We start from the raw sequence: 27,299 nt of genomic DNA, 5'->3' as shown, positions 1-27,299 counted from the left end.
TCGAAAGAATATTTTTTAGCCTTCATTTTTTGAAGTATATCTCTTTTAAATGTTGGCCGCGGCTACGTCTCAGATGGTCCGTCTCTTGAGTCCAATTTTCGACTGGCAACTGGCGAAGGACGCGCGTTATGCTTTGGTCCAAGGCCTGAATAGAAACGGAATTGTCCGCATAAGCTTTAGACTTTACATATGCCCATAGGAAAAAGTCTAAAAGTGTGATATCAGACGACCGACCGGTCTAAAACGAGAACACTGAAGTGTTCTCTCAATAACTCAATTGATTGATTCGATGTGGAGAAGTGATGTCGTCTTGGTAAAACCATACGTCGCTGAGATCACGAGCTTCTATTTCAGGCATCAAATAGCGCTATAACGGTCGCCATTGACGACTACGTTCCTACCAGCATCATTTTTGAAGAATGGTTCATAAACCACAAACCACATATAACTGTTGTTTTTTCTGAATGAAATAGCTGATCTTAAATCTTTTCAGGTTTCTCTTCGTCCCAAATGCGGCGATCTTGTTTGATTGCATACTCATTGAGCCAGAAATTGGCTTCATAGCTGAATAAAATTTGGGTCGAAAACGTCGTATCTTCTTGGATCTTTCAAAAGCCCACATAACGAAGGTATATCTCTTGGAAAGGTCCACCGATTCTTCAGTTCTTGCACAAGCTGTATTTTATACGCTTTCAATTTAAGATGTCGACGTAAAATGCGCCAAGTCGTGTCATACCATTACAGATGCCACAAACGGCACCAAATCAACTCTTCACGGACTTCGTGTACACTCTCAGCTAATGCTGCTATATTTTCATCGCTGCGCGCTGGATTCGATGACTGCTGAGTCTCAAGATAGGGTATGGTGTTGCGAATAGTACTCTCAGCAGGCCGATTATGTTGACTATAAATTAAGCGCGCAAAACCCTTTCTTTACAGAACGTAAATTGTCGTAGTAATGTTAAACGGATTGTAAACGTTGTTCAGGCGTAAGTCTTTCTAAGATAAAATGCTAATAATACTGATCAAAAATAGCATGACAGCTTGTGACGTCTCACGCATGATCTGTCAAAAACTGTTATTGTAAAAGTATCTCTTACAATTTTTTTCTTCACACTATTCAACGAAGCTCAAAACGATGAACTTAGTTGAAGAAATATTTAAGCCACTTTTGAATCTTAAATACTTTTAAATCTGAGAAAAAATAAGAATATATGAGATTAGTTTGACAAATTTGCTAAAATTGAGCCAGATTGGAATTTATTAATTATTATTAATACAAGCTTTTCTGTTTCTAATTTGTGCCAAGAAAGAATGAAATATCTAAATTAGTATTAATTAGAAATTCGCAACACTCTCGCAAAGACTTAAAATGTTCATAAGACTTCCTCTTAAGAGTAATTAGAGAGAATATATTTGTAGCTATAAGTACAGTCCTGTGTGAAACTCATTAACAATGCTGCGCACCTGAAGGGTATGCAATCCGGAATTTTATAGCACAATTACGCCCATTTATGTGCTAATGCATATTTAAGGCTTCACGACCACGCTTGCGAGTGGGTGCGCCAGTATACGTGCTATTAAATATTATATTTGTCAATCGCTTCCCTTACACACTCACACCACCAAACGCTTGACGCACACATAATATTGCCAAAATTATTATGCTTAGCGAGGAATTTAAGTCCTTTCGCGTATTTTTTGTGTATTCGCTTACGTGCGCATGTGATTACATTATTTTGGTTTGTCACATTATAACAATGTGTGGCGCGCCATGGCGTATGAGTAACGTGCGCTTCCTATGGTGACTTAACGGATTTTCGGTTAAATCAATTTGACGTAATTTGTGTGCGAGTTTAAGCGATTTGGCGACAATAACACACACACATGTGCACACAAATATATATATGCTACTGCATGTATGTATATATGAGTGTGCTTGTGTGTGTAAATATTTGTATGCCATTATAATTTTATTGTGCTCTGTTCGTTTGCGTTTTTTATGCTTTCTTGGAATTTCCTTTCGGCAAATACGCTTGTTAGGGACGTCGTAAAATGCAGAGGTGCCCTTCTGTGTTTGTATGCGGCATTGTTTACAATGTAATCATATATGTTATTCGTTGTATTTGTATACAATAGCGTAAACAAGACTGTTTGATGTAAATATGCGCAGTAGATCGCACATTATTCGCTTGTAGGTCAAGCTATTGTCGCTGGCTCGCAGCTTGTTTCTAACATAGGCAATAAAAATTATTTGCAACAAAGCAATTTGAACAAAAAAGAAAATTGCTTTGCTATTTCTGGAATTCACAACAAAGCATTGCAGATTTGATTTAGTGGACATTTTTAGGGTGTTTTGGTATTTATGTTCGTTTTTTTTCATTTGGTGTAATCTATTGCCTATTATTGGGATAAAAAATACCTACATTTGGATAAAGCTCCTAAATGTTATGTTTGCAACGAGCCCTTTTGTATTAAATAAAAATATTAAATAATTTTTCAGTCGTTAGGCTTTTGAAATTCTCTCAAAAAAGGGTAACTGTAGGCATATGCTTGTGTTTCCTTTAGATTTTCCCTTATTCATTAATCTAACTTTTGCACCATTACATACTTTTATCTTCTCTAAAATAAAAGTTTGTAATTTTTACATAATTAGACAAATTTTGAGCTTTGAATACCTATATTTCGCTTTTGGCAGCAAACTTCGATAAAACAAAAATGAAGAAATTTTAGTCTATTAATATGAATATGAACCTCGTTAGTTTAGATATTCAGAAATATATCTTTAATATGATTTTTCATATTTCAAATTATTTTCAAAGTGAAGTTTTGATGCCTTGGCAGCTCTGTCGATTTAATTTTAACCTAAAACATTTCAGTCGTCACAGTATATAAAGTTTGAATTAGCCGATTTACTTAGAATAATTATTCCTTAAATATTATCTATCATATCATATGAACCAATAAGCCCAGGAAATTTGTTATTTCTAATATTTGTAATATTTTTGAAAAAGTAAAAAATAAAGCATGAGAAAATATAAATTTGTTTTAAATGGTCAACATTTGATGAAAATAAAATAATTTTTTGTTGGTTTATATTATGCGCGTTACCTTTGAGAATTCAAAAATGTATGTGTCATACGAGATTGATAGAAAAAATTGAATGGTCGCTTTCAGTGCGACCTAAGAGGTCTGTTCTGTGTTCTCACCTTTGTCATGGAGGCGATGTGATCTCTTTTCGCATATCAGCACTGTTGTCAATCTCACCTCCATGTCGCAAAACTGTCATTACATTTATAGCAAAAACAAAGTAACCGCGTTAAATTCGATAAAAAAGAAACATTACCTCACTTAAAGTAGTAAAACCGCCTTCTTCAGTTCTACTTTTTCCATTTATAGACTCTTGAAAAGATTTTCTTTTATGTATAGTAAATAATATGTATTTGCTATTTTCTCAGTGCTGGCAGGCAGTTTTAACAGCTATTATAATGTGTTGGATTCACTACTCTCTTAAGAACTTTAAGACCATAGCTACAACTTAAACAGAACAGCTTCAATAGAAGCAACTTACTTCTATCTATGTATATACCATTGATTAAATTTGACCCATATAAACTAAACCAAGAGAGGATATCAATATCTCTTATGGATCGACTCAACACATCTCAGTTAGTTTTTTGGGTATGAAGCGCATGATTGCTAGACTCCTGGAAAAATACCAGCAAATTTTGCCAAAACAACAAGTCGAAGTTGCAAGGGAGTTGCTCGACAACCTATATAGTTGAGAACTCTACATTCTTCAAACGCAGCATTACTGATAACGAGACGTGCTTCTATGAATATGACGACGGAACTAAAACGACTGCTTCACCACAAATGAGGTGAAAGCAAAATTCGCTGAAGCTACTGATGGCCATCCTAATTGACGCTAATATATTGTGTATGTATATCAAGTATATGCAAAATTAGTTTAATCGTTGGTAAATTATTAGCTAAGGAGGAATATATAAGAATTTGTATTAAAATAATTGAAAATGTAAGTGTTTTTGGCAGACTGTATCAAATATGATGAGAAAATACATTTGCTAGTTTATTAGTCGTAAAGATTATTCTGACCTAATTCTCGCAGCTCGTATTAGACTATTTCTTAAACAAACAAAACATTTTTCGGCCTTAAGAGTTTCCCTTTCAGAAAACAACTAGATTTCTAGAGAAAACAACAATGGCAATCCGCGATACAATGCTAGCACTACACTATATTTTGCTTTAGTTTAGTGAAAATGTGTATATCTAAACCACAGTGATTCAGTAAGAAAAAATAGTCAAGTCTATACACCCATAATTGGCACGCAAACCAACGCACCATATTTTACTATGGACACGCAAGCACCAGCACAATTTTCCAAAGAGCTTCTGAATAATCATAGATCCGCATGTCGTGGCATATCTAAAGAGATTAAAGCCCACAATTTCATAATGCGAGTTTTTTCCTTTTGTGCTCTTTTCATTTTGTTGCAAAGAAGCTTTGATTTGCTCCTACTGAGTATTCCATTAGCTCGCCAGAATGTGTGCTCTGTCAATTTGGAGCAAATACCAGGCAACCGAACTTGCATTATCAGCAAAATTGTAAGCAGAATATTTTGTTCACACTTTGTTGCCATCTTGGGATATGAGCAGAGGCAAGCAACTGCTTTGACTCGACTCATTATTCTGCAGAATCTACTAAAGTAACAAATATTTCAAATGTTTGCAGCAGCTTTCGAGATTTACTTTGAAACAAACAAAGTGACATGGCATGGAATGGACGATTCGAAAGGTCGGTAATTGTATTTTTGGTTGAAAATTAACTTGAAATGGATAAAGTGAATTGTTATAATTTTTTGAGACTTCAACTTTAACTGAGAAGCTAGTGAGTTTCTTTTAACTAATTGTAATTTCGAAATAACAGTAAATCAAATTAATCTTTACAGATCGTCGTTTTTTCATCTTTTCTAATATGAGGTTTTTTAGTTTCTTTAGTATTCTATATATCATAAATATTACTAGTTTTTAATTCCTAACTTTACTAGTATTATAGTCTGTTCTGTTATACAAGCAGATTTCTAAATCATAAAAGATTTGTGTAAAAGAAATTGCGATACAAATTATTTAATAATACCTGTCTGAACCTTACTTGGTTTTCTGTTGAAATCTCCAAAATCAAGGTAGAATAAAATTAGCTGAAAGCTCCCATCATCCAGCCATGGAGATTGAATCATATTATATCACATTTTTAAGAAAACTTTGGCTACACCGAAGTTATAGCACCCTTCACAAACTTTGTGGCAGACTTACAGGCTATACATATGTATGAACAGGATATGTATAAATAGATCATCAGAAATATATTTATTGCTTATTTATAACAAATTAACAAATAAGTTGGTTGAAAGTCCTTATACTGAGAAATTAAAAAAGTAAAACTCCAAATAGCGTTTACTTCTGCAATAGAAAAAAGAATAAACTCTTGACATATTGGTTTGAAGGTAAACATCTAGGAGAGAGTGATGAAAGTATAGGTGGACTTAAAACTTTTGTGACGTGGTGAGACCTCTTACCGTAGTAATGTCAAAAATGTTTTATAGGTTAAAGCTAAAGCTAGATGGAGAAAAGCGAGGTGGAGTCATCATGTCACTTTTTCCTCTATTTCCCGGCTTTTTCTAGACAGACCCTGGCGAAGTGGTTGGGATTGATATTAACCGTCTATATCACTGGCCTACACTCATTTTGGTGCCTTATATTTTATACTTGATTTTGGATATATTTTGTGAGTTGATACGAGAAAACAAGTCATATTTTCCATATCAGCTCTTGTTCATAATAAAGAAGAAAAAACATCTAGTAGCGGGAATATTCAACCTACTAACTACTGTTCTGCACCAAACCAAAAAAAATTTTTTTTGTAGGAATGTTAATATTGCTCATCTAACTAGTTTTTGTTTTTATTTTGTTTTAAAACATATAAGTTAATATCAATTTCAATTACAAACCTTAGAAATACGGCATCTTTTCACATATGTTGAGAATATTATCATATCATATTATATAGTAATTTTCAACCATCAAGTTAGCTCTAAGTTGTATATCTCGGATACCCTAAAAAATACTCTAAAACACTTAAATGATATTTTTTTAATGGGTGAAAATTGGAATCCAACATATGATGGTAAATTTTGGGTTTTATGGGGAATATACCCTTTGTGGTAACATATCTGTTAGGATTATAAAAGCATTTATTGAAATGTCTCTTGAAACACTTCTTTATAAAATTTTTTTAACTCAAGCCTTAAATGTTCTTTTTTTCCATTACAGCAACTGGACAATCAGCACATAGTTTCAACAATCCATCTATGATAGATGAAGCAGTCAAATCGAACGGTTTCACTTCAACAAAACAATCCCCATAGTATAACCTTGCTAAATTTAGACACGTGAATAAGTTGATGGATAGCAAATCCCCGATGAGAAATATATTCCACGAAACTCTGAGACTAACAAGTTGTACTATAACAAGATTAATTGCAACGAATCCCAGTTCGGAGATGCCGGTGATTAAGTGCCATAAATGAAATGGTACGAGCAACAAATGAGATGACCAAGAAACTAACAAGAATTCTTGAAGGTGAAGAAAACATAATACGAACGTGAAAAACAAAAAAAAAAAACAAAAAAACCAAAGTCAAATTGCACAAGAACACACTAAATAAAGCGGCGAGTCAGACTAAATTGATTGAGATGTGAGACTTCCTCATTTAACTATGAAAATAAGCGCGCAAACTGTGTAAACGCCACAATTATGATTAATGACAAACAGATTAGGCGCAACTAATTCTGACGATAAAACGAAAATTAAGCGAAACAAAAGCGGAGAAAAACGTAAACGAGAAAATTATCAGCAACCACTTGGGCTTAGTGTGGAGCGCGCGCATGAAGCATGAATCGACACAAAGTCACAGAAGCCACAAAGCAATTGCGAGCAAAATCCCGGGAGTAAGCGGGAGATAAATGGATTTATGGAATTTGCCGCGTCAACTGAAAGCGCGGGCGTTGAAAGCACTAAAGCCTGCGCGCCGCATATATTTCCACGCAAAACACGAGCAAAAGCTGCTGGCAGACTAAGGCGACGTTGCGCGCTTTGGTCTTAAAACAAAAAACAAAAAATTATTTGGTAATTAACTAGTCAAGTTAGAATTAGCACATAAAAAGCTTAATTTGAGTTTTTAAGCGAGTTTTTCTAGAATTTTCCACAAACCATTTTTTTGCTAATTTTCATTCATACAAAAATTTTCATTTGAATACTCATACAACCCTATTTATATTTTATATGGCTTCATACATGCAGTCGGACGTCCAACAACTACAACAACAACACTATTGCGAAACAAATACACCTACAAAACATAAATACAACACATGCACGCTTCCAAAGCGCTTTGCGCCTAGCCGTCACCCAAACAAAACCACCGCAAATAATAGCAACAACAGCAACATACGCCACAAATTGTTACTACGCGCGCAGCCCAGCCCGCGAGCACTGCGCCACACGCTACATGCCACCGTCCTTCTACTGCTCACACTACCGCTTAGCAATTGGCTAGCGCAGGCTTCAGCTGCCGCCACTGTCACCGCTACACAAGTGCGCCGCCGCTCGCTACCCAACAGCAAGCCCACAAATCCAGCGTTGAGCGTCGGCGCAGGTATTGCGTACAGCGCGCCTGACGCGGCGCCATCAGTGAGCGTTAGCGTTGATGAGTTCAATAGCAGCGCATTTAGCACGAACTTAACTTCCATAACCGATGTTATCAGTCTCACGTCAACGTTGTCGAACGTTAGCGGCAGTGGCGCGCTGAACGGCAGCAATCAAAATGCAAACAGTATTAACGCGAGTTATGCCGGCGCTGGTAGCGGCAGCGGCAGCGGTGGCGGTGCAAGCGCCGCACTCATCACAACCAGCAGCATTTGGGATCCCATGGTTGGCGCACACCCCACCGACGTTAGCGCCGCCGCAACATCACCGTCGGAGCAGGGATCGAACGAAGACGAGTTCGGCGGCGAAATCGAACTGCCGCCATGGCAAGCGATTATTGTCAGCATTGTGCTGTTGCTCATCATTATCGGCACTGTTATTGGCAATGTGCTGGTCTGCATTGCCGTGTGCATGGTACGTAAGCTGCGGCGCCCCTGCAACTATCTGCTCGTCTCGCTGGCGCTCTCTGATCTCTGTGTCGCGCTGCTGGTCATGCCGATGGCTATGCTGTATGAGGTGTTGGACAAGTGGAATTTCGGTCCCATACTGTGCGACATTTGGGTGTCGTTTGATGTACTCTGCTGCACTGCCTCCATATTGAATTTGTGCGCCATCTCGGTGGATCGCTATTTGGCCATTACAAAGCCGCTAGAGTATGGCGTCAAGCGTACACCGCGTCGCATGATGGCTTGCGTTGCGCTCGTATGGCTGGTGGCCGCGAGCATTTCGCTGCCGCCACTGCTCATATTGGGCAACGAGCATGTAGACGAGCACGGCACACCCATCTGTATTGTCTGTCAGAATTTTGCATATCAAATTTATGCAACACTCGGTTCCTTTTATATACCGCTCTCTGTGATGCTCTTTGTGTACTATCAAATATTCCGCGCCGCCAGGCGTATAGTGCTCGAGGAGAAGCGCGCACAAACGCATTTGCAGCATGCGCTCAACGGCACCGGCTCGCCACCCGGCAATACCGACTTAACGGTGATGGGTAGCGGTAATGGACAGCGCCACAGCAGCTATGGCAACACCTCGCTCACATACTCCACTTGTGGCGGTCTGAGTGCGCATCACACTAGCGGCAGTGGCGGCGCTGTGAGTGGCACTAGCGGCCTGCTCGGTTCACCGCATCAAAAGAAGCTGCGTTTTCAATTAGCCAAAGAGAAGAAAGCTTCCACTACGTTGGGCATAATTATGTCGGCGTTCACCATTTGCTGGCTTCCATTCTTTATACTCGCACTGATACGACCCTTTGTCGAATCGGAAACGGTGCATGTGCCGCCGTCGCTCGCTTCACTCTTCCTCTGGTTGGGCTATGCCAACTCATTGCTCAATCCCATCATTTATGCCACACTGAATAGGGATTTCCGCAAACCCTTCCAGGAGATACTCTATTTCCGCTGCTCGAGTCTCAATACAATGATGCGTGAAAACTACTACCAGGATCAGTATGGCGAGCCGCCGTCGCAGCGTGTGATGTTGGGCGATGAGCGGCATGGCGCGCGGGAGAGTTTCCTCTGAAATTAGGCTGTCTAAGCGCGTCATGTGAGTGAACAAGTGTAAGCGTGTGGCGTAGGTAGGCGTGTACGCACTAGACTCTACTAGTTTGACTAATTTAAGACTAAATACGTTTTTTTGTTTTTCGTGTGTGTGCGTGTGTATGTGTATTTGTAGGTGTATTTGTATTCTCAGTGTTTCAAAGCGTTTTAAAGCAATTGCAAGCGTTTCAAAGTGACAACTCAAATGTAACATAAATGAGGTATATACTTTATTGTATAAAAATAATAAAAACGTAAAGAAAAATTAACGACAACAGAAACAAAAAAGCTGAAAAATTCAAAAATAAACGTAGCCATAAAGCAAGTAAGCGAGAATGATGGGACTAGTGTACTAGTTAGAGCGCAAAAAGTTACTAAAAGTAGTCACAATACAAATGTGTAAAAATATATATGTACAATTATAGATGTGTTTAAGCAGCTGCTCTATATTGAACTGAAATGAATTAAATTAGCGTACACTTAAGCTCACCTACTACTAAGTACTAATTTGTAAAAAATGCCAATAAAATTGATAAAACGTATGTGTGTATATGGCAAACAAAACTGACACTGCAAGTGCAACTACAATTATCTGTGGGTATCTCTAATGAATGTTAGTCAATAAGTACTAATTCCTAGTTTTAAGGCAACAAAACAAACTTACTAACTTGTGTTTATACTTTTTCGTAACTGTCAAGTGCTGGAAATGCATACATAAATACAATCAAATGAAACTGAAATTTGAAAATGTAGTACAAGTCATCAGATACATAATTACATACAACTACATGCATACATACATACATATTAATATAGAAATTTGCAACTGCGAAGAAAGGGGCAAAAAACATAACACGTTTGAAGCAACAACTCCAACAATTTAGTTTGAGAAATGTTAATCTTCTTCTTTCTTTTCAGTGACACGACTCTCTGAATTCTCAACAAAGCGTTGGTAACCAGTAAAGTGGTTACATAAGTAAGCAATAAATTAGCATTGAAATATTTTTGTTTGGGTCTGAGAATATTATAGATTCATTAAGAAAACTAAAATTCCAAAATTAATATTTGCTCTTATCCCGTTGCTACTGTAATTTAATATCGAAAAGTATACTAAATCTTTAATATTTTGAAATCTGATCCGATTCTAACCTAGTGATATGTTGCAACAATGTGGTGATTTCAAAAATAAAGAAAAAATCGCTAAAAAACAATTTTTTTGTGAATTTAAGCTCAGAGTTCTCCTTAGAGATATAGAGATGCCCAACTCCCCTGTCATTGGAAATGAGAGAGCAGTTCATTTACGCGACTTTGACAGTTGATTGGATCCCCTCCCGCTGCAAGACACTTATGCCAACGAAATTTCCAGTCATCATAGCACTTGGAAAAATTCTTCATCGTGGCCGTCAAAACCTTCTTCGATTCAGCTTTTATATCCTCAATTGAGTCAAAACGGTGTCCTCGGAGTGATCATGTGAATTTGCTGAATAGCCAGAAGGTACACGAAGGTAAATCAGGCGAATGCGGTGGTTGCGGCACGATATTAGTTGAAAATGTGGCGAAATGATCACGAATAACCAATGCAGTATGATATGGTGCATTATCGCACTTCTTTGTTCAATAAATTGGGCGAAAAACGTCATCTTGTAAACACAGTCTGGCGAGATAAAATAGCTTTGCCTAAAGAATTCGAGCTAAAGTACTGAGCGCATCAAAAAAGCAAATAGAGCGTCGGTAAGAGCAACGAGCGTACTTAGTAGCGACTAAAGCATGGTTAGCGCTTAAAAATTCCGGCAGAATCTGAGTTCAATCATATTTTGAAATTAAGTTAATAAAGAGCAATCACTTTTCGGAATGAAACAGCAAAATTTAGATTTTTAAACTTTTAATAAAGTTCTACAGATAGTCAGAGTGAGTTTGAACATCGGCTAAACTCACGGTCACTCTCAACTGGGGCCTAAAACACAAGTTGAAGCAGAAATTAAGCGTAAATTGTATATAAATCTTTTTGAAGATAGTGTGAAGCAGGAAATTATGGAAAAAATTAGCATCCTTCATTGCCTAGGCTTACCTTAAAACGCTAAAATTGGAAAATATCGATTTAGAGAGCTTACTCAAAACCATATTTGAATTAAGTTGCTTTTAAATTTTACAAATGTTCTAAAAACTTGTTTTCTACATAATAAAACTATAGCACCACAACCTTCTACATTTGGTTTATATATATTTGTATATATCACCCGACTATAACAGGAAATTTGAAGCAATGTTGCCTAATTTCCTTCTCTTTGTACATAAATTATAAATATATATAAATATTAGGGTGGGCTTAAACCCAAAATTTTCTTCTTTTGGTATTCAGAAAATAGATTCGTAGACATGTATAAGACATTCTCCCAATTATGAGTTCTTAGTTTCTTCTTAAGTTTTCTCCGAATTGTTTTTCTTATTAACAAAAAGAAAATTCGAATATCGATGCCAACTACGTGTACTTGAAAAAATAGGAATTATCTTTAATGTACATTCTGACGCAGCATTAACGGTCAAAATTTTATTATTTTAAGGAATTTTGTTTTTATTTTGAACTTTTTAACTTCCCGTTACAAATAAGAACTGATACATGAAGAGATTTTCCTAGAGATGTCTAATCTATTTGTGAGGGTACCAAACGAAAAAAAAAACATTTAAAGGTTTTTTGGCAAACCCTAAATATATATATAAATATATATTTGTTTCATTATTTCCATCTCACTCTCACGCTCATCCATAAAAATTTAAGCAATTTAATAAGTATTTTTTATATTTTAAGAAATAAATGACTTATGTAATTACAACAAAAAATAAGAAAGAATGTGTGTATAATATTAGAAAAATTGCTGAAGCTGTTCTAAACAACAAAACATACTATGTAGGACTAAATTATAAAATTTAATTTTATGATATTTTTTATTACATAATTATATCGTTGTTTAAAACAATTGTATATTTTTTGTTAATTCATTTTTAGTAATCAATGTAGAAATGTTAAAACTGCAAAACAAAAATAAAATTAAATACAATTTTTTTTTCCAAAATTACACTTTTTTAAATTTTTATGCAAAATTATATATTATTTCTTTTTAAACAGTTTTTAGTTTTTTTTTTACATTTTTTACTGTAATTAAAAAAATTATAATTTTGCAAAAAAAAAATACATTTTATTCTTATTTTTTTTCATTAAATTATATTTAATTTTTTTGCATATCCAAAACCTTTTTATGCATTTTGAAAATATTTTCGATTGAAAAAAAATGTTGTGGATATTTTATATATTTCGAAATTTCGTTATTGTATTAATTATACTATCATTTATGAATCATTTAATGGTGGCATATTAATTTTGCAAAATATTAGTAGTTTCATTATAAAAAATCATACTAGTTAATTTTAAATAAAGTTAGCCAATCAAGCCAAATATAGGAAATTTTAACCAAACCCAAATGTGTAAATACTGGATACAACAAAAACAATGTATTTATATTTTTAGCAAATTTATTTAAATAATTTTTTACACAAAGCATTTTCTGTTATAAGCCATATTGCCGCAGAATTAATGAAAAATGAATTGATATTGTATTTCTTTGTAAATAAAAAACTAATTAATGCACAAAAAAATATGTTGTTATTGTAGAAAAGTGCAAAAAGCTGTTAAAATAAATATAGTTATGTGTAAATTATACATTTGCTAAGTTCAAAGTCTCTTTATAGAAGTCACGTCTCTCTGTGATACAAATTTTAATGTTAATTTTACTAAATGAAAATTTTATAGCAACAAATATAAGCAAAACAATAAAGTAGAAATATGAGAGCATACAATTAAAAGTAATAACTAACTGTTATTTGGTAAAAATTTAAGAAACAAAATAAATAAAATTATTAAATAAAAAAAAAATAGAAAAAGAAGTGCTGTCAAATGTGTGAATATAATAATTGTCATAAAAAAATTAAAAGAAATGAATAAATAAAGGAAAATTAAAAAAATAAAAAAACAGCAAACACAAAATATGTTTGCAAAAGTCAACTGATAAAAAGTAAGAAGCAGCATGTCATCAAATCATTGTAGCAAAGCAATCAAACAAACATGCATACATACATACATACCATCAAACATATAAATAGTTGTAAAATTAAGCATTCATGTGTTAATCGAAATCACCCATAGCTAGCACACACATAGTAGCTACATAGTATGTATGTACATATAAATAACGGCATTACATGCTAAAGTACACTTCAGCTTCCATACTTTCATAGTTGACGTTCAAATTTCTGTGCATGCGCAAAAACGAAAGAAACTGAAACAACACTCTTCCACTTTCTGCGAACTACATAGCTTGCATGTGCTACAGGGTGGTTCAAGTACAAATTTATTGAAAAGCAAACGTTAGGTGCGCAGATTAGTTAAAAAATATATAAATATGGTCAAACAAGTGTGACTTTGCTAAATATACAGTCTTTCGAATATCATTCACCAAACTTGAGTGCGCGTCTAATTCTCGTCGGGTTTATAGATATTTCTGTTTTGATTTTTGTTTCCTCTGAAAGAAGATTTCTTCTTATAATACTTTATGCGGGTTTTTACTAAATAAAAAAATTTAATTTACTAAATTCCGTGAACTAGCTAGCGATATTTTTGAAACTTGAAGCTATATTTCAAAAGCAAAATAATTTATCTCCAAAGAAAACTTCAACGTACTTAACAAAGTGTAAAAAATTGTTTAGACTTCAGACTAAAGATGATTTTTGTTTAGTAAAAATTAAGAAGAAGAAGAAAATTTTGTTTAAACTTCGCAAATAGCTTTACTTTTTTCTATTTTCTCTTATCTGCGAAATTCTATAAAGAAAGCTACTTATACCAATATCTAGACAATATTAGTACCTTGAGAGCATACATAGTACATACGTGTCTGTTAGGGTGAGTGAAAAAAAATTTTTTTTTTTTCGAATCACTCTAGTGTCTGTAGGTTTCGTTCTTTAAAGCTAAAGTCTTTTAACCGACATTATAATTCCATGAAGCCCAATATTTCGAACTTTAACATTTTTCTAATGTTTTCTCTATTTAGACTGCTTGACTTGTCAGTTTGGTAATATAATGGTTATATTTATGGTATATATATGGTTATATTTTTTTCAGATTAAATAATTTGAGATCAACTTTAAAGCGTTCACGAAATATGAATAAGAAAACAACAATTTTTAAAATTTTCTAAGAATGACCAAGACAGATGATATCTTTACTTTAAATTGAAAAAAATTTCACAGTTATATTTACATAGAAGACGAATTCTCGTCATATGGATATGTACAGACAATCAAAAAGAAGGATGTGTAATTAGATTTTGTGGAATAATATTGTTAAATAAAGTTATAATATTTTAGAGCGCAAATAAAGTGGAGTCAGTTCATAAGCCTTAGAATATTCTAAAAATATTTAGTTCTGCTAGAACTTTTAAATACCTATTCATGTTTTCAGCAGCAAATGTATCAAGATACTATGATCCCTACTTTTGGCAACACACTTTCAACATATGTAATTGTGCTAAAACCATGGATACCAAATAAAATTGTTATTTGGAACACCCTGTATGCAAGCATGCTAGTTCACTTCTTACAATCAACAATTCAATTTGAATGTGAATAACTGCAAAACATAATATAAATATATAAATTAAGCAAAAGGAAAAATAAATGCAAAAAACTGAAAAGTATTATGTGAAAATTTAAGTGAGTTCTAGTATGATTTAGGCAATAAACTCTAAATTAAAAACAAAAAATTCGAAAATAAAAAAAACTCTGCAAGAAAGTGCAACAGAAAAATACTGAAATACAAACTAAATAAATTTATTTGTCAATGACATAATAGAAAATGTTACATTCTCTGTGAATTTTCAATTTATGGAAGCAAAAGCTGGTAAGTAGAAGGACTCACTTGGAAAAGAAATACTCAACGTATTATTAATTTTCAAATTGATTTCTGCAATACTCAATATTTGATGAAAGATATTATCAATCATTTAGGAAGTTTCGAATATACATAAATGTTCAATAAACTAAATTTTATACAGTCCCTAGGACTGAAGAGTACCTTTCAATATTTTTAGATATTTATCGTTAAGATCACTTCTATAAAAAGAGTGATATCCAAAAACGAAGAGTACATAAGAGCATATCTCTATATAGATAACTGAACCGTAAGTGTATCTGTCTGTTTCTCGGTTAAAATTGAAATCACGGGGTGGTTTTTATATCTGTAACCATTAAACGGTGTTATGAAAACTTCTGTTAATGTTCAACTCAAGTAATATATTCTAGTAAAATACCTATCTTTTCTGGAACAAAAACCATATTTGACTTTTCGTAAACTGGATATCCTTAAGATACTGATTAACAAGCTAGTCAGTTACCTCAGCTGCTAACCAAATAAGGTGCGAAAATCTTCACCGTTTTGTGGATAGTCCGCAAACAGTTTCTTAACTAACAGACAGGCCACAGAAATTTACAAATTACCTAACTTTGTTGGAAAACTCTCCCGACGTTCTTGTCGTGACAAAAATAACAGCAACATTTTTTCCTTAGTTGGCTAAATTCAGGAACGAGTCATGACATTTGCTTTAATTGGACGTGGAAGAACGAAAAACTTTCGCGTAATATTAATACATTTTGAATTTCTAAACAAAAGTAAGTAGTAGTAATAAGATATGCGGTCACCCAGAAAATTGATGGTTGATCATATCAAACGTCTCTGTCGCAGATTTATCGAGTTTCACATAGAGTTTAAACACTTACCTCTGCTCCAAAGAACACTGAATTGAACTTTTTCAAGATAGCAGGCATTCTAAAGATATCAACTGAAATTATTCATCATATTATTCACGAATATTTGGACATAAAAAAGCTCTGTGCAAAGTGGATACCGCACGGGCTAATTATTGGCTAAAAACAATGATGAGATGATGATTCGCAGCAGTTTTTGGAGATGTTCAAATGTTATAAACACGAGTTTTATATTTCTAACCGAATTTCGTGTGCGGCATTGTTGCGAATTTTAGACATGGCTTGCAGTAATTCAGTTTTATCAAAAACGCAAACCTACGAGTGGTACAAAGCCTTTAAAGCGGAAAGATCCTTGAGTTTGACGTGCAAATAAGTCAACAATCATCGAAATGGAACCTGTTTTTCGAGGACTAGAAAAATCGTTGGCATAAGTGTATTACATCTGATGGGGATTGCTTTGAAGGCGACAAAACAAATATTGATGAATAATTAAATATTTTGCGTTTTATTTACAATTTCCAGTTATTTTTCAGTCACAATATACTACTGTGCCCAAAAAATAAGGTGACATTGGATTTATTTTGAAAATTCTTTGTTTATTCTTCCAAATCAATTTCATCCCCTTCAAAGTAATCCCCTCCCGATGCAATGCACTTATGCCAACGGATTTTCCAATCTTCGAAACACTGGTTGTAGTCACTTTCCGGGATGGCCTTCAGTTCCGTCTTCGCTGCGGCTTGAATCTCCTCTATCGTATAAAAATGGTGTCCCCGGAGCGGTCTTTTCAGCTTGGTGAACAGCCAGAAGTCGCGCGGCGCCAGATCAGGTGAATACGGTGGTTGCGGAACGATATGGGTTGAGTTTTGGCGAAAAGATCATGAATTACGAGGGCAGTATGGGATGGTGCATTATCGTGGTGTAAAAACCAAGAATTGTCTTTCGACAATTCCGGCCTTTTTAAGCGGATAGCACGACGCATAACGTTCAAATAATATTCCTTGTTGACTGTTTGACCGGTTGGAAGGAATTCATAATGCACAACACCACGATAATCGAAGAAAACAGTCAACATGACCTTGATTTTTGAGCGACTTTGGCGCAATTTTTTTGGTCTCGGCTCTCTCTTTTGGCACGATATTCGCTCGATTGATCGGTTGTTTCGGGGTCGTAAGCATAGATCCAAGTCTCATCGCCAGTTATAATGCGTTTCATGGCACCCCGGTAGTCGGAGAGCATCGTTTCATACACTTCAACGCGACGCCTTTTTTCCAAAAAATTCAATGTTTTCGGTACCAGTCGAGATTTAACGCGCTTGAGGCCTAAAACATTCTTCAAAATGTTATTGGCTGAGCCTTTCGATATGCCAACTTCATTAGCAAGGTCTCTAATTGTTAATCGACGGTTTTTCAACACCAAATCTTTGATTTGTTGAACGTGAGCTTCGTCGGTTGAGGTTGATGGTCGCCCTGGACCCTCTTCGTCTTCGACACGTTCACGGCCGGCTTGGAACTCACTATACCACTTGTAAACATTTTTTTAGACATAGCCTCATCACCAAAGGCTTTCTGCACCATCCTCAACGTATCCGCAGCAGAAAATTGATTTCGTAAACAAAATTTAATGCAAATTCTTTGCTCATCAAATTTCGACATCGCAAAAAACGAAAAACTCACTTTTAGGAGCTCACAAAACGACACGTATCTCAAACACTATTGAATATTTTGACATGAAATTTTACATAAATGTACTGCAAACCTAAAAAAACAATAATTCTCCAAATCCTTCGACGGGCGCAGTTTAAATTCAAATGTCACCTTATTTTGGGCACAGTAGCATATACTCTAAACGGTCACCTTCTAGGTGTTACAAACTATGCGGCAAATTAATATCGCCTGCTCAGGACATAAAGAAACAAGTAAAAAGTATTGTTTTATATTATTAGAAGATAATATAATGAGAAAGTTCATAATTTAGACAAATATTTATAGCGAAAAATGAACATTTTAATATTTTGTATATTTATACAATAACTCTGTATCAATAGCATCGATCACGATAGTAAAAATAATCTTAAAACATATAAAATACTTTCAACCACAAACCCCAACCCATCTCTCCCAACAAAAGTAAGCACACCATTATCTCTCTATATATGTACAAGTTATAAATGTGTATGCGTGTGCGTGGATGTTCCCCGTTTGGCCTTGGTTGCCGGTGATTGCTCAGCACAACGGCGCCGGAGATTACTTTGTCATTGTCATTGTTCAACTTGAAATTGTTCGTGTATGAACATTCTTAAAATTTTCCAGCCAAAGCGATTGATTATTTTCTATGGAAGCTTTTTCATAGTTAGCTAACTGTGTGCTCTTGTGAAATCCCATATGCATTGCGGTAAGCATTTAAAAACTTTTTAAGAGCAATTCTCTGTGTTTATTCCGGCGAGCACTTTGCTGTTACTAGACTAACTGTTTCTAATGCTTTTATGCGCTTAATGTCGGATAAGCGAAAATATTTCGCCAACTTCCTGCAATAATATATTTATATTTATTTTAATCGGTAGTGAGAAGAAGAACTGGAAGCAGAAAAAAAGTAATTTTTGTTTTTGTCGATAAACATATCATGTTGTCACTTGGTTGCATTTCTTTAGAATTTTTCAGCTTTTTAAACTGGCAGCAAATAGTCAAGAAAGTCAATATGCCAAAAATCATATAACTTCTGTAGCCTCACAGCCTCCAGTCTGTTTATGATCATATTTGCATACTCTCCACTATGAAGCTCAATGAAATTCTCATCAGGAATTTCCTTTTCTTCTCAAGAAGTTGTTCATTTATTGGAATTGCCAATTTCCGACAATAAAGATATAACTGTCAAACGAACTGAATCTGATTAGATTATTACCCGAAGCATCGCTAAAATCTCCAATGAATCTGCTTAGATCGGACTATAATAGTATATAGCTGCCATAAATCAGACCGATCAAACTCAAGGAAAACTTTTTTGGTTGTTAGTGTATTTTCATGAAATTTGGCATTGATTCTATCCAAGGCATTGCTACAACTTCCTAACATGTTGTTCGGATCGTACCAGTATAGCTCCCAGCAGTTATCTCAACTAACCGTGTGAGAAGAAAGCATCGAAAGCCGGAGTGTGGAACTTTAATCCGCTAAACCTAACCTACGTCCAACTTATATCTCTCCCACGGAACCAGCTGATTAAGTATTACAACGTGGTAGAGAGAAAGACTTCATGCCTCATCGATCATATGTCTTAGTTTTGTCATAATTACAGCTGACGCTTCGCTGACAGCTTTCCATCTACCAGAGGACCCGACACATGAGTGACGAGGGCATTGGGAAAGACGTGCTTAGAGTTTTCTATGTATACGTCGGACAGTACGGACTAAGCTGGCTCCTAAAACACACATGTCCATTCAGCATTTGTGTTAGCTGAAAGTCTATGTCTCCATCTTGTCCATCTATCTACGAATGGATGTTCGAGATTATTCTGCGGGTCCACCGTCCTTTGGTTGAGGTTTGCCACCATTGCTGCCACATTGTATTGACTTGGGATCTCTCCTCTTTTTTTTACTCTTACATACGGCTCTGATAGCTGGTACAATCGCGCTAATTCGTCTCCCTAGACGTCAATGGGACTTAGCAGCGCTGCTTGAAATCGTTCGTTAAGCATTTTTTATTATTGCTTTTGCTATTAAAGCTCGCTGGATGGAATGCACGGAGCCCCTATGGGCCATCATACATAATGGAGTATTATATATTTTGTTTGTTTTACCTAAAGTATACGACTGGTCTTCCTCAAACTTTAATTTAGAATCCAATTTTACTCCCAGATCCTTCAGCTGATGTCACATCCCCCAACAACGAGTGATACTCCTTCCTCACCTTCCTTGTGCTTATGAGCAAAACTGTCGTTTTCTGTTCAGACAACTTTAAAGTTATGGTAGCAAACCATTGATGCATACCGTTTATGCTATCATTGCGTTTGAGATGGAGGTCATCCAGATGTTTAGCAGCTGCTACCACTATGAGGTCGTATGAAGGGTATTGTAGCTTCAATGCAGCTGATATTGACATTATTTCTTGTTTTCAAGATATTTTGGAAACTTTACACCAAAAAACCTCTCCTGGCTTTGTTTGTGACAAACTTCATCGATTATTATGACAGATTGGTTGTTCGTTGATGGAGTTGTAAGCCATTGTGGAGGATCGGCATGCAATATTCACTAAAACCACCCAAATTTTTTGCTATAAAGTGATATAGGATAATTTTTTTTTATTATTTGGGATACACGTAACTGGATTTAGCGGTAATGAATTAGTTCTCTAACTCTTTGATTTCTTTGCCAATCTACCCTGCTCTGTCTTTTTCGTGTACTGTTTTGAAAAATCGAGTTTATTAATATGAGCGGCTTGTTTCATTCTATGGCTCAAAGAATTTCGCTAGCTCTCACTTCAAAATATCGGCGAATAAAATTTTTAGTTTTCAATCTTTCATCACTTAACAAGGTTTTTACGGACTTTTGACGGACTTTTGACTGTTTACTGCCTAGAATGAAAAGACGCTTGTTTCTAATACTATTTCGGGTATCTGCTTGTTTTATTTATATTATTTACAAAAATGATAATAATTCCTTTTCTAAAAACCATTAATTTTTGCTTTTTGAAAACAATACATCGCTACGTAATATTGGGCCAAGTATTACCTTCAAGGATCTAGGGCATCTCTGCCTTGACTGCATACACAATTTACTTAATTTCCTATTATTTTGCGTTTACCAAAATTGGCCTAGTTACAGTATTTGTTATTTACCTTAGTGGAACAATGGTTACACAGCACAGAATGCGTGGGCAAACATTCATATGAACCCACAAACAAAACGGAGACATGTAACACAAGTGTTAGTGAGTTTGTCGATAACAATCCGCATATCGAGTTTCCTTTGTGGCCTTGCACAACCTACCCAAGGCAATGTTGGCAGGCAGTCAAACGAAATGTATATTAAAAACAAAAAAATATTGGAGCTTGCGTTAAGATTGCATTTGTAGAGATTCTATTTGTAGATAAGTAGGTCGTGGCAATTGCTCCTAAATGTTGATTTCCTTATGGCGAACGCTAATGGTAGGTATTATCAATTCTCTGAGTTCAATTTTAATGTTAATAGAATGTAAGGTAAAAACTTACGGTTGTAGCTGTTCGACTGTTTTAAGAAAACTTCAGAGTATACCCTATAGATATTTTGATTATTGCTATAAAACAAAGCATCTATGAATATTACAAAAGTATATTTTACTCAGTAAGTCACCAGAATCCATGAGAAATATTTTGAAATATTTTCTATATGAGGAAAAAGTTGCGGATCAATTTGACTTAGAACAGAAATGCTTGTTTGGCCCATGGAGAATTTTGAGATAACCCGAAGCTTCGAAAAAAAGGTCTCTTTCTTTCATTTGTCCCTTTTTGTGGTGATTATTACTGATTTCTCGTAAGAATTTGTTTGAAAGTTGTTGTTTAGCTTTCTATAGAGAAAAATCAGCAGCTGTACACCTGCTCAAAGCCGCTCCATATTCGGCCATCGCCAAGCTGGAAAGACGTAGAAAGAAATTACGAATCTGCTTAAATAACAAATAATGCCTTTCAATGCTCATAAGCATATACAGAATTTTTCCGATATTGCACTCTAAAAAATACCCTAACCTCAACAGAAATTGACCGCATAATCACTACCATTTACCAAAGACTTCCACTGACATTCTCCCTGAAATTCAAAAATTTCCCTGCATTTGGTCGAGTCTGGACTTCACGGCAGGGCAGCAACAAAGAAACATCTCCTCACTAAAATTCAAAATAAACGATGCGTAAACTTTGCTAAATCTCATTGGTCTTGAACAAAAAAATCTACAAAAGAATGTCCCTTGGAGCAAAAAAACAAAAATTAATCACATAGGTCCTGATTGTCGAAGATATGTTTGCCGATCAATCAATCAGGAATTTGATGATCGCCACTTCTCCCGCATAATGAACCATGGTTTGGACTCAATCATGGTGTGGAGATGATTTTTCTGGAATGGTGTTTGTCCAATTAATATATTGATGAAATTTTAAATAAAGTGAAATGCGGCAACATCATAAAAAGTGGCACGTTGCCATGGGCTAATAGTTAACCTATTCGCGGTAGCCGGTTTGTAGCGCCTTAAATCGGCATTGGCCTCATTAGGTATAAATAAATGGTTTTTTTTTTAATTTCCCACAAGTTTTTAGATGTATACCAAAATAAAAATTAAATTATATAATATGTTAACACTTTTCTCAAAATAATTTAGGGAACACCTCAACAGAACAGCTAGGTCATTTCAGATTTAGCTTTTTGGTCGCAAGATCTACATTTATACAAAGTAGGATTTTAGTTGCATGTATCAGATCAGGATAAAATTCTAATTCAATCTTCTCTGTCTCTCTAAAACAGAGAAAATTACTTTACATTCACCTTAGCAAGTACCGCCGCTAATTATCTTCTTCATACGCACTGGGGTCCAAATATTTAGCGTTTGACTTATTCAAAAGTTATAGGTGGAATTCAACAATTTTTGGTCGTATTAGGCGGCCTTTGGCATATTGGTTATATGGAGGCTAGGGAAAGTTTCCTCCGATTTTATTTATTTTATACCGATATATGTATATTTCAATTAAGTGTATGGGTATAAAAGACTTATTGACCCATTGGTCCGATTTTGAAATTTTTTAGACTTAAGATGGTATACATCAAAGACACTATTTGTGAAAATTTCTTCCTTATATCTTGATTTATTCACGACTTCCTTCACTATTCAGTATAGTACTGGATAGTGAAATAAACAAATGGAATTTAAAGTTGTGTTTGTAGAAAGTAGGCATTTTTTCCGATTTTCCTTGCTTTTATGCTGTCGCATAGAAATTTAATATCATTATTACATACCAAATTTTGCACTAAAAGCAATCTCCGCTTATGATGTTAAATCACTTCTAATGCAGGAGTGTATAGTAATGCTAAACAGTCTATCTGTTGCTTGGTCGCAAGGGTATAGAGTCCGTTGTGATTCACGTGAGTACCTGCCTGCGAAGGCCTAACCTCACGGTGATTTCTATTGCTAGAAGCACTTACATCAATACAATGCGTTGACTAGCGCCCCAAGGCATATGTAAGTGCATTCAGCAATCATACCTTGGAGAACCAAAGCATGAATGCATTCTGCACTTATACCTTGGTTCCGATTGGTTCGGGTGGAAGGAAACACCCTAGCCGCCTTGGTCGGGTTCGAGGCCGACCTTAAACCTCTGCCGTAGTCTGGGTCCGGCAGCCGGCCGCAATGCGAATCCACACCCGACAAAAGCCCTGCCTGCATTTAGGTTTAAACCACAGCCACCACGAACCTCCACAAAGGGCCAAACCCAATGAGCAGATTGGAGTTACCTCCAAGGGCTAACTGCTCCCCGTGGTACCAGGTTATAGTCTTTTGTGTAACTTTGTTGCTATTGCTAATACCAGTTGAGCTCTCCAAACTCAATGACATTTGTCGCTTGAACAACAAATGCCTTTATATTAGGAATTGATATGAAGTCTATAATATCGTTTGAGTATTAGAGCACTATTTCTTCAGACCATGCTGACATTCAACCAAGACCTGTAAGGGTCAGACACAGTGCATGTGGATTTTAGTCACCTCTTACGACAGGCATGCTGGGAATGAACTGGGCGACGAGCTCGCCTGCTCTGTAGCTTCCACAAGAATGGTAGGACCGGAACCGTATATTGCGGTTGGTCGCCATATAATAAAGAAGCTGTTACGTAATGAGGAGAGAGCAGACACGGAGAGGCACAAACTTCAAGGCATGCGCCATGCAAGGTTGCTAATGGCTGGTTACAACCTTAGTAGGTTAAATAAATTTCGAAAACTTGTCCCATTTTACACTCAGAAAGTACCTACACAACACGGGCCTGGCTCTGTTTGCAAACTGCCGGTTCTGTGGCATGGAGCCGGAAACCTCAGCAAACCTGCTAATAGACTGCACAGCAGTACGCAGACGCAGGATTGAGACCCTCAGATCCATCTTTCTGAATAGGATTCAGACGGCCTCACTAGTACCTAACAACATATTGGACTTCATCAATGTGCTGCGCTAAGGGTCCGTTGTGACTTTAAAGATAAACCGATGTACATAGTGAGTGTACTATTGACGACTGCACTTTAGTAACCGAAAATCCCACAGGATATTTAAAAAATTAAATGAAACTATATTATGTTCTTTGAAAGGGTACATACTATGTTAATATGTAAACGAAAGAAATGGCTTTTCTCGAAATATCACGCAAAACAAAAAATAATTTTTGGAAAATCTGAAGATTGTTTTGTACATACAGTTTTAGTGGTTTTGTTGTAATAATTTTTTACCGATAATAAAATTCGTACCTGTTTACTTATTACAGATTTTGTTTCGTTACCACTTCAGTACAAGGTATAACATTTTAACACTTTCACATATGAGCTCATAAGAATACTGAAATTGAAGCAAAACCATAAGAAAAGTTTCCAAACCGCCATTCAAGCTATCTTATTACCCACAAATAACCATTATATATACCCAAATATGTCTACGGATGTAAAGATAAGCCTAATTTATAAATAAATGTATGTGGAAAACTAGATATGGTGTATGCGTGTGTCAATCGGTGTATTGTTTACCATGAGCATAAATGTATTGGTGTCGCCGCTTAAACCGCAGGCGATATCTAACTAAAATAATTCACCACAAAAAAGACAAATATGCGAAATGCTTTGGGCACTTGCTATAAGTGCTAAATCACAACAAATTGCCTTCCCAGTTATTGTTGTCTCGCTGCCTTTGTTATCACTGTCATCCCCACATTAGCTGCAGCAAATTTTCTTAAGGCAAGTGGCGTAAAGTAGACAAAACGCAAAGCAAAACTTTTCTGCTTTACGCACAATTTTATTGTTTATTGTCTCAGTGCAGATAAGACAGCGGAAACGGAAGCACGCGCTAACATACACACGCACAACTGTACATACGCTGGAATTTGTATATGTACCACTTATACTTACATACATATATAGCCAACTTAAGCCAAAGCAGTAGACATGGCGGCGCGTTATCACTGTACAACGCACCCTCGCTTTTTCTAGAAATTCCTCCACTAACACATACACACACTCGCACATGTTTATTAACGCACACACGAGCATTTGCGGCTTCATAATTGTGCATTTGTAAGTGTTTCATGCCACACGTCGATTTAATGAAAAAGTTTCGACGCACATTTTGATTCAAAAGTACTTAAAAACAGCACAACTCACCGCGCCACATTACCTCAGATAGAGTGCAACCGCAGAGCAATAAGCGACGCTGTAATTACATTCGTTGAACGCACACGCGCTCCTTGGCGGCAGTCAAAATGTTACGTATACGCACACGCGTGCCCAGGTGAGTTGAGCGCAACAACTATTTCCCGCTGCCATTTGCTGGAGCTGTCGCAGCGCTTGGCTGTTGCTATTGCGTTGTTGTTATTGCTGTTGTTGCTGTAGGTGAACAATAACTTTTTAAGTATATTCGCTTTTGCTTGCCGTGCTCGACGAAAACTTGGTAATAAGATCAATATGCTCTTCAAAATAAAGTGACTTTTATTTAAGAAATAAAAGCCGGGGTAATCGCCTGCGTTAAGGCATGAGTGTGACGGTGAGTAGAAGCAGCTGCTTTTACAAATTGACTCATTATTTATTATTATTTTATGTTTTCAATAAATGTTCATCTTTATCGTTGGCTTTACTTGCATCTACTGAGGAGTTTTAAATTGAAAGTGTGTGTTGTGCACATTGGTTTTCATAACAAATTGGCTATAAAAACGGTTGTAAATATTATATATACCGTGTGGAATCCAATACTAATGGAAATCTTGGAAAAAATGATACAGCTTAAAGTAAATACTCTTATTTTTAAGGGTATTTGTAAAAGTCATCGTTGATGTAAAAGCGTTTTTAGAAACATATACTCATCATCAATAACAGGATTGCAATAGTGCACCAAAACAAACACTGTATAACACCATAATCCACAAAAAACTTCGAGTTAGAGAGGCTTCTCTTCTTTAATTTCTGCTGCCAATTCAAGAGTTCGAGTTATGGAGAACGTCGGCATATTCATATCAAATTCGCCAACACCACATACTATTGACATGCCACATACAAAAAAAAAATGATTGTTCCCTGGGATTCATAAAGTACCTCAGACACAATCAATAATCATATAAAGTGAAGTTACTCGGTTGTTATATGTTTGTTATATGGGAGCTAGGTCAAGTTTTCGAAAACCATAGGTAATTTTTCTACTTTTAATGGTTTCTTTGTCACAAGAATTTGTGCAGAAACGTTAAAAATGTTGCGAAAGACCTTCGATGATCAAACTATGGCACAAAAAATGTTTTAAAGCAATCGAAAGAGTTCAAAGTGAGCCAAGAACGCCTTAAAGAAGAACAGCGCTCTGGACGTCCTTTACCGACGAAGGGAATGTCAAAAAAATCAGAGATTTCATGTTTGGAAATTCATCGTTTACAAAAGTTTATAATATAATAAATTTATTTGAAAGAATTTAAAAAATCACGTATTATAAATTAATTTTAATTATTTTTTGACCATGGTAGAAAAGTAGTAATTAAGAAATGAAGTTAATAATTGAGCTAAAGTTCTTAGTATGGAAAGGAAACTGCCTTATAGATAACCGGGAACTCTTCAGCTCCGTTTTGATTCAGTTTATATAAAAGCTTTTCTTCATTTAGGAGCTCTACAATGTTACTACATACTTCTTCGCAACAAAGTATCAACCCAAGAAAAATAAAATAAAACAAGTAAGAAAGGACTAAATTCGGGTACAACCAAACATTTTTTACTCTTGCAACTTGCAATAATCAAAGCCAGGGAAAAACTATACTGTGTAAAACCAGTCACATAGAGTAAAGTCAGTTCGAAAATCCTGATATTAGTTATATAGGCGCTAGGCAAAGCTTTCGCTCAAATTTATCTATTTTTGGCACAAAGATACACTGTTATAAACAAAACACGCTCTCTCATTTTCATTGGGATAACTCACATATTGGCCGA

General features: G+C 35.5%; 1 protein-coding gene across 2 annotated transcripts in view; it reads left to right on the top strand.

Annotated features, from left to right (window-relative positions):
- LOC126751328 (5-hydroxytryptamine receptor 1) overlaps positions 1-10,901 on the top strand; it is a 109,413-nt gene extending 98,512 nt beyond the window's left edge. For both annotated transcript variants that reach the window (XM_050461513.1, XM_050461512.1), the window contains one exon: positions 6,352-10,901. In XM_050461513.1, coding sequence (XP_050317470.1) covers positions 7,364-9,310 — 1,947 coding nt within the window. In that variant the 5' untranslated portion in view covers positions 6,352-7,363 and the 3' untranslated portion in view covers positions 9,311-10,901. The remainder of the gene's footprint in view (positions 1-6,351) is intronic.
- The last annotated feature ends 16,398 nt before the right edge of the window (positions 10,902-27,299 follow it).

The sequence above is a fragment of the Bactrocera neohumeralis genome, chromosome 2 (assembly GCF_024586455.1).
Source record: "Bactrocera neohumeralis isolate Rockhampton chromosome 2, APGP_CSIRO_Bneo_wtdbg2-racon-allhic-juicebox.fasta_v2, whole genome shotgun sequence".
Lineage (NCBI taxonomy): Eukaryota > Metazoa > Arthropoda > Insecta > Diptera > Tephritidae > Bactrocera > Bactrocera neohumeralis.
The sequence above is the reverse complement of the archived record's forward strand: the minus strand, read 5'-3'. Positions and strand labels throughout refer to the sequence as shown.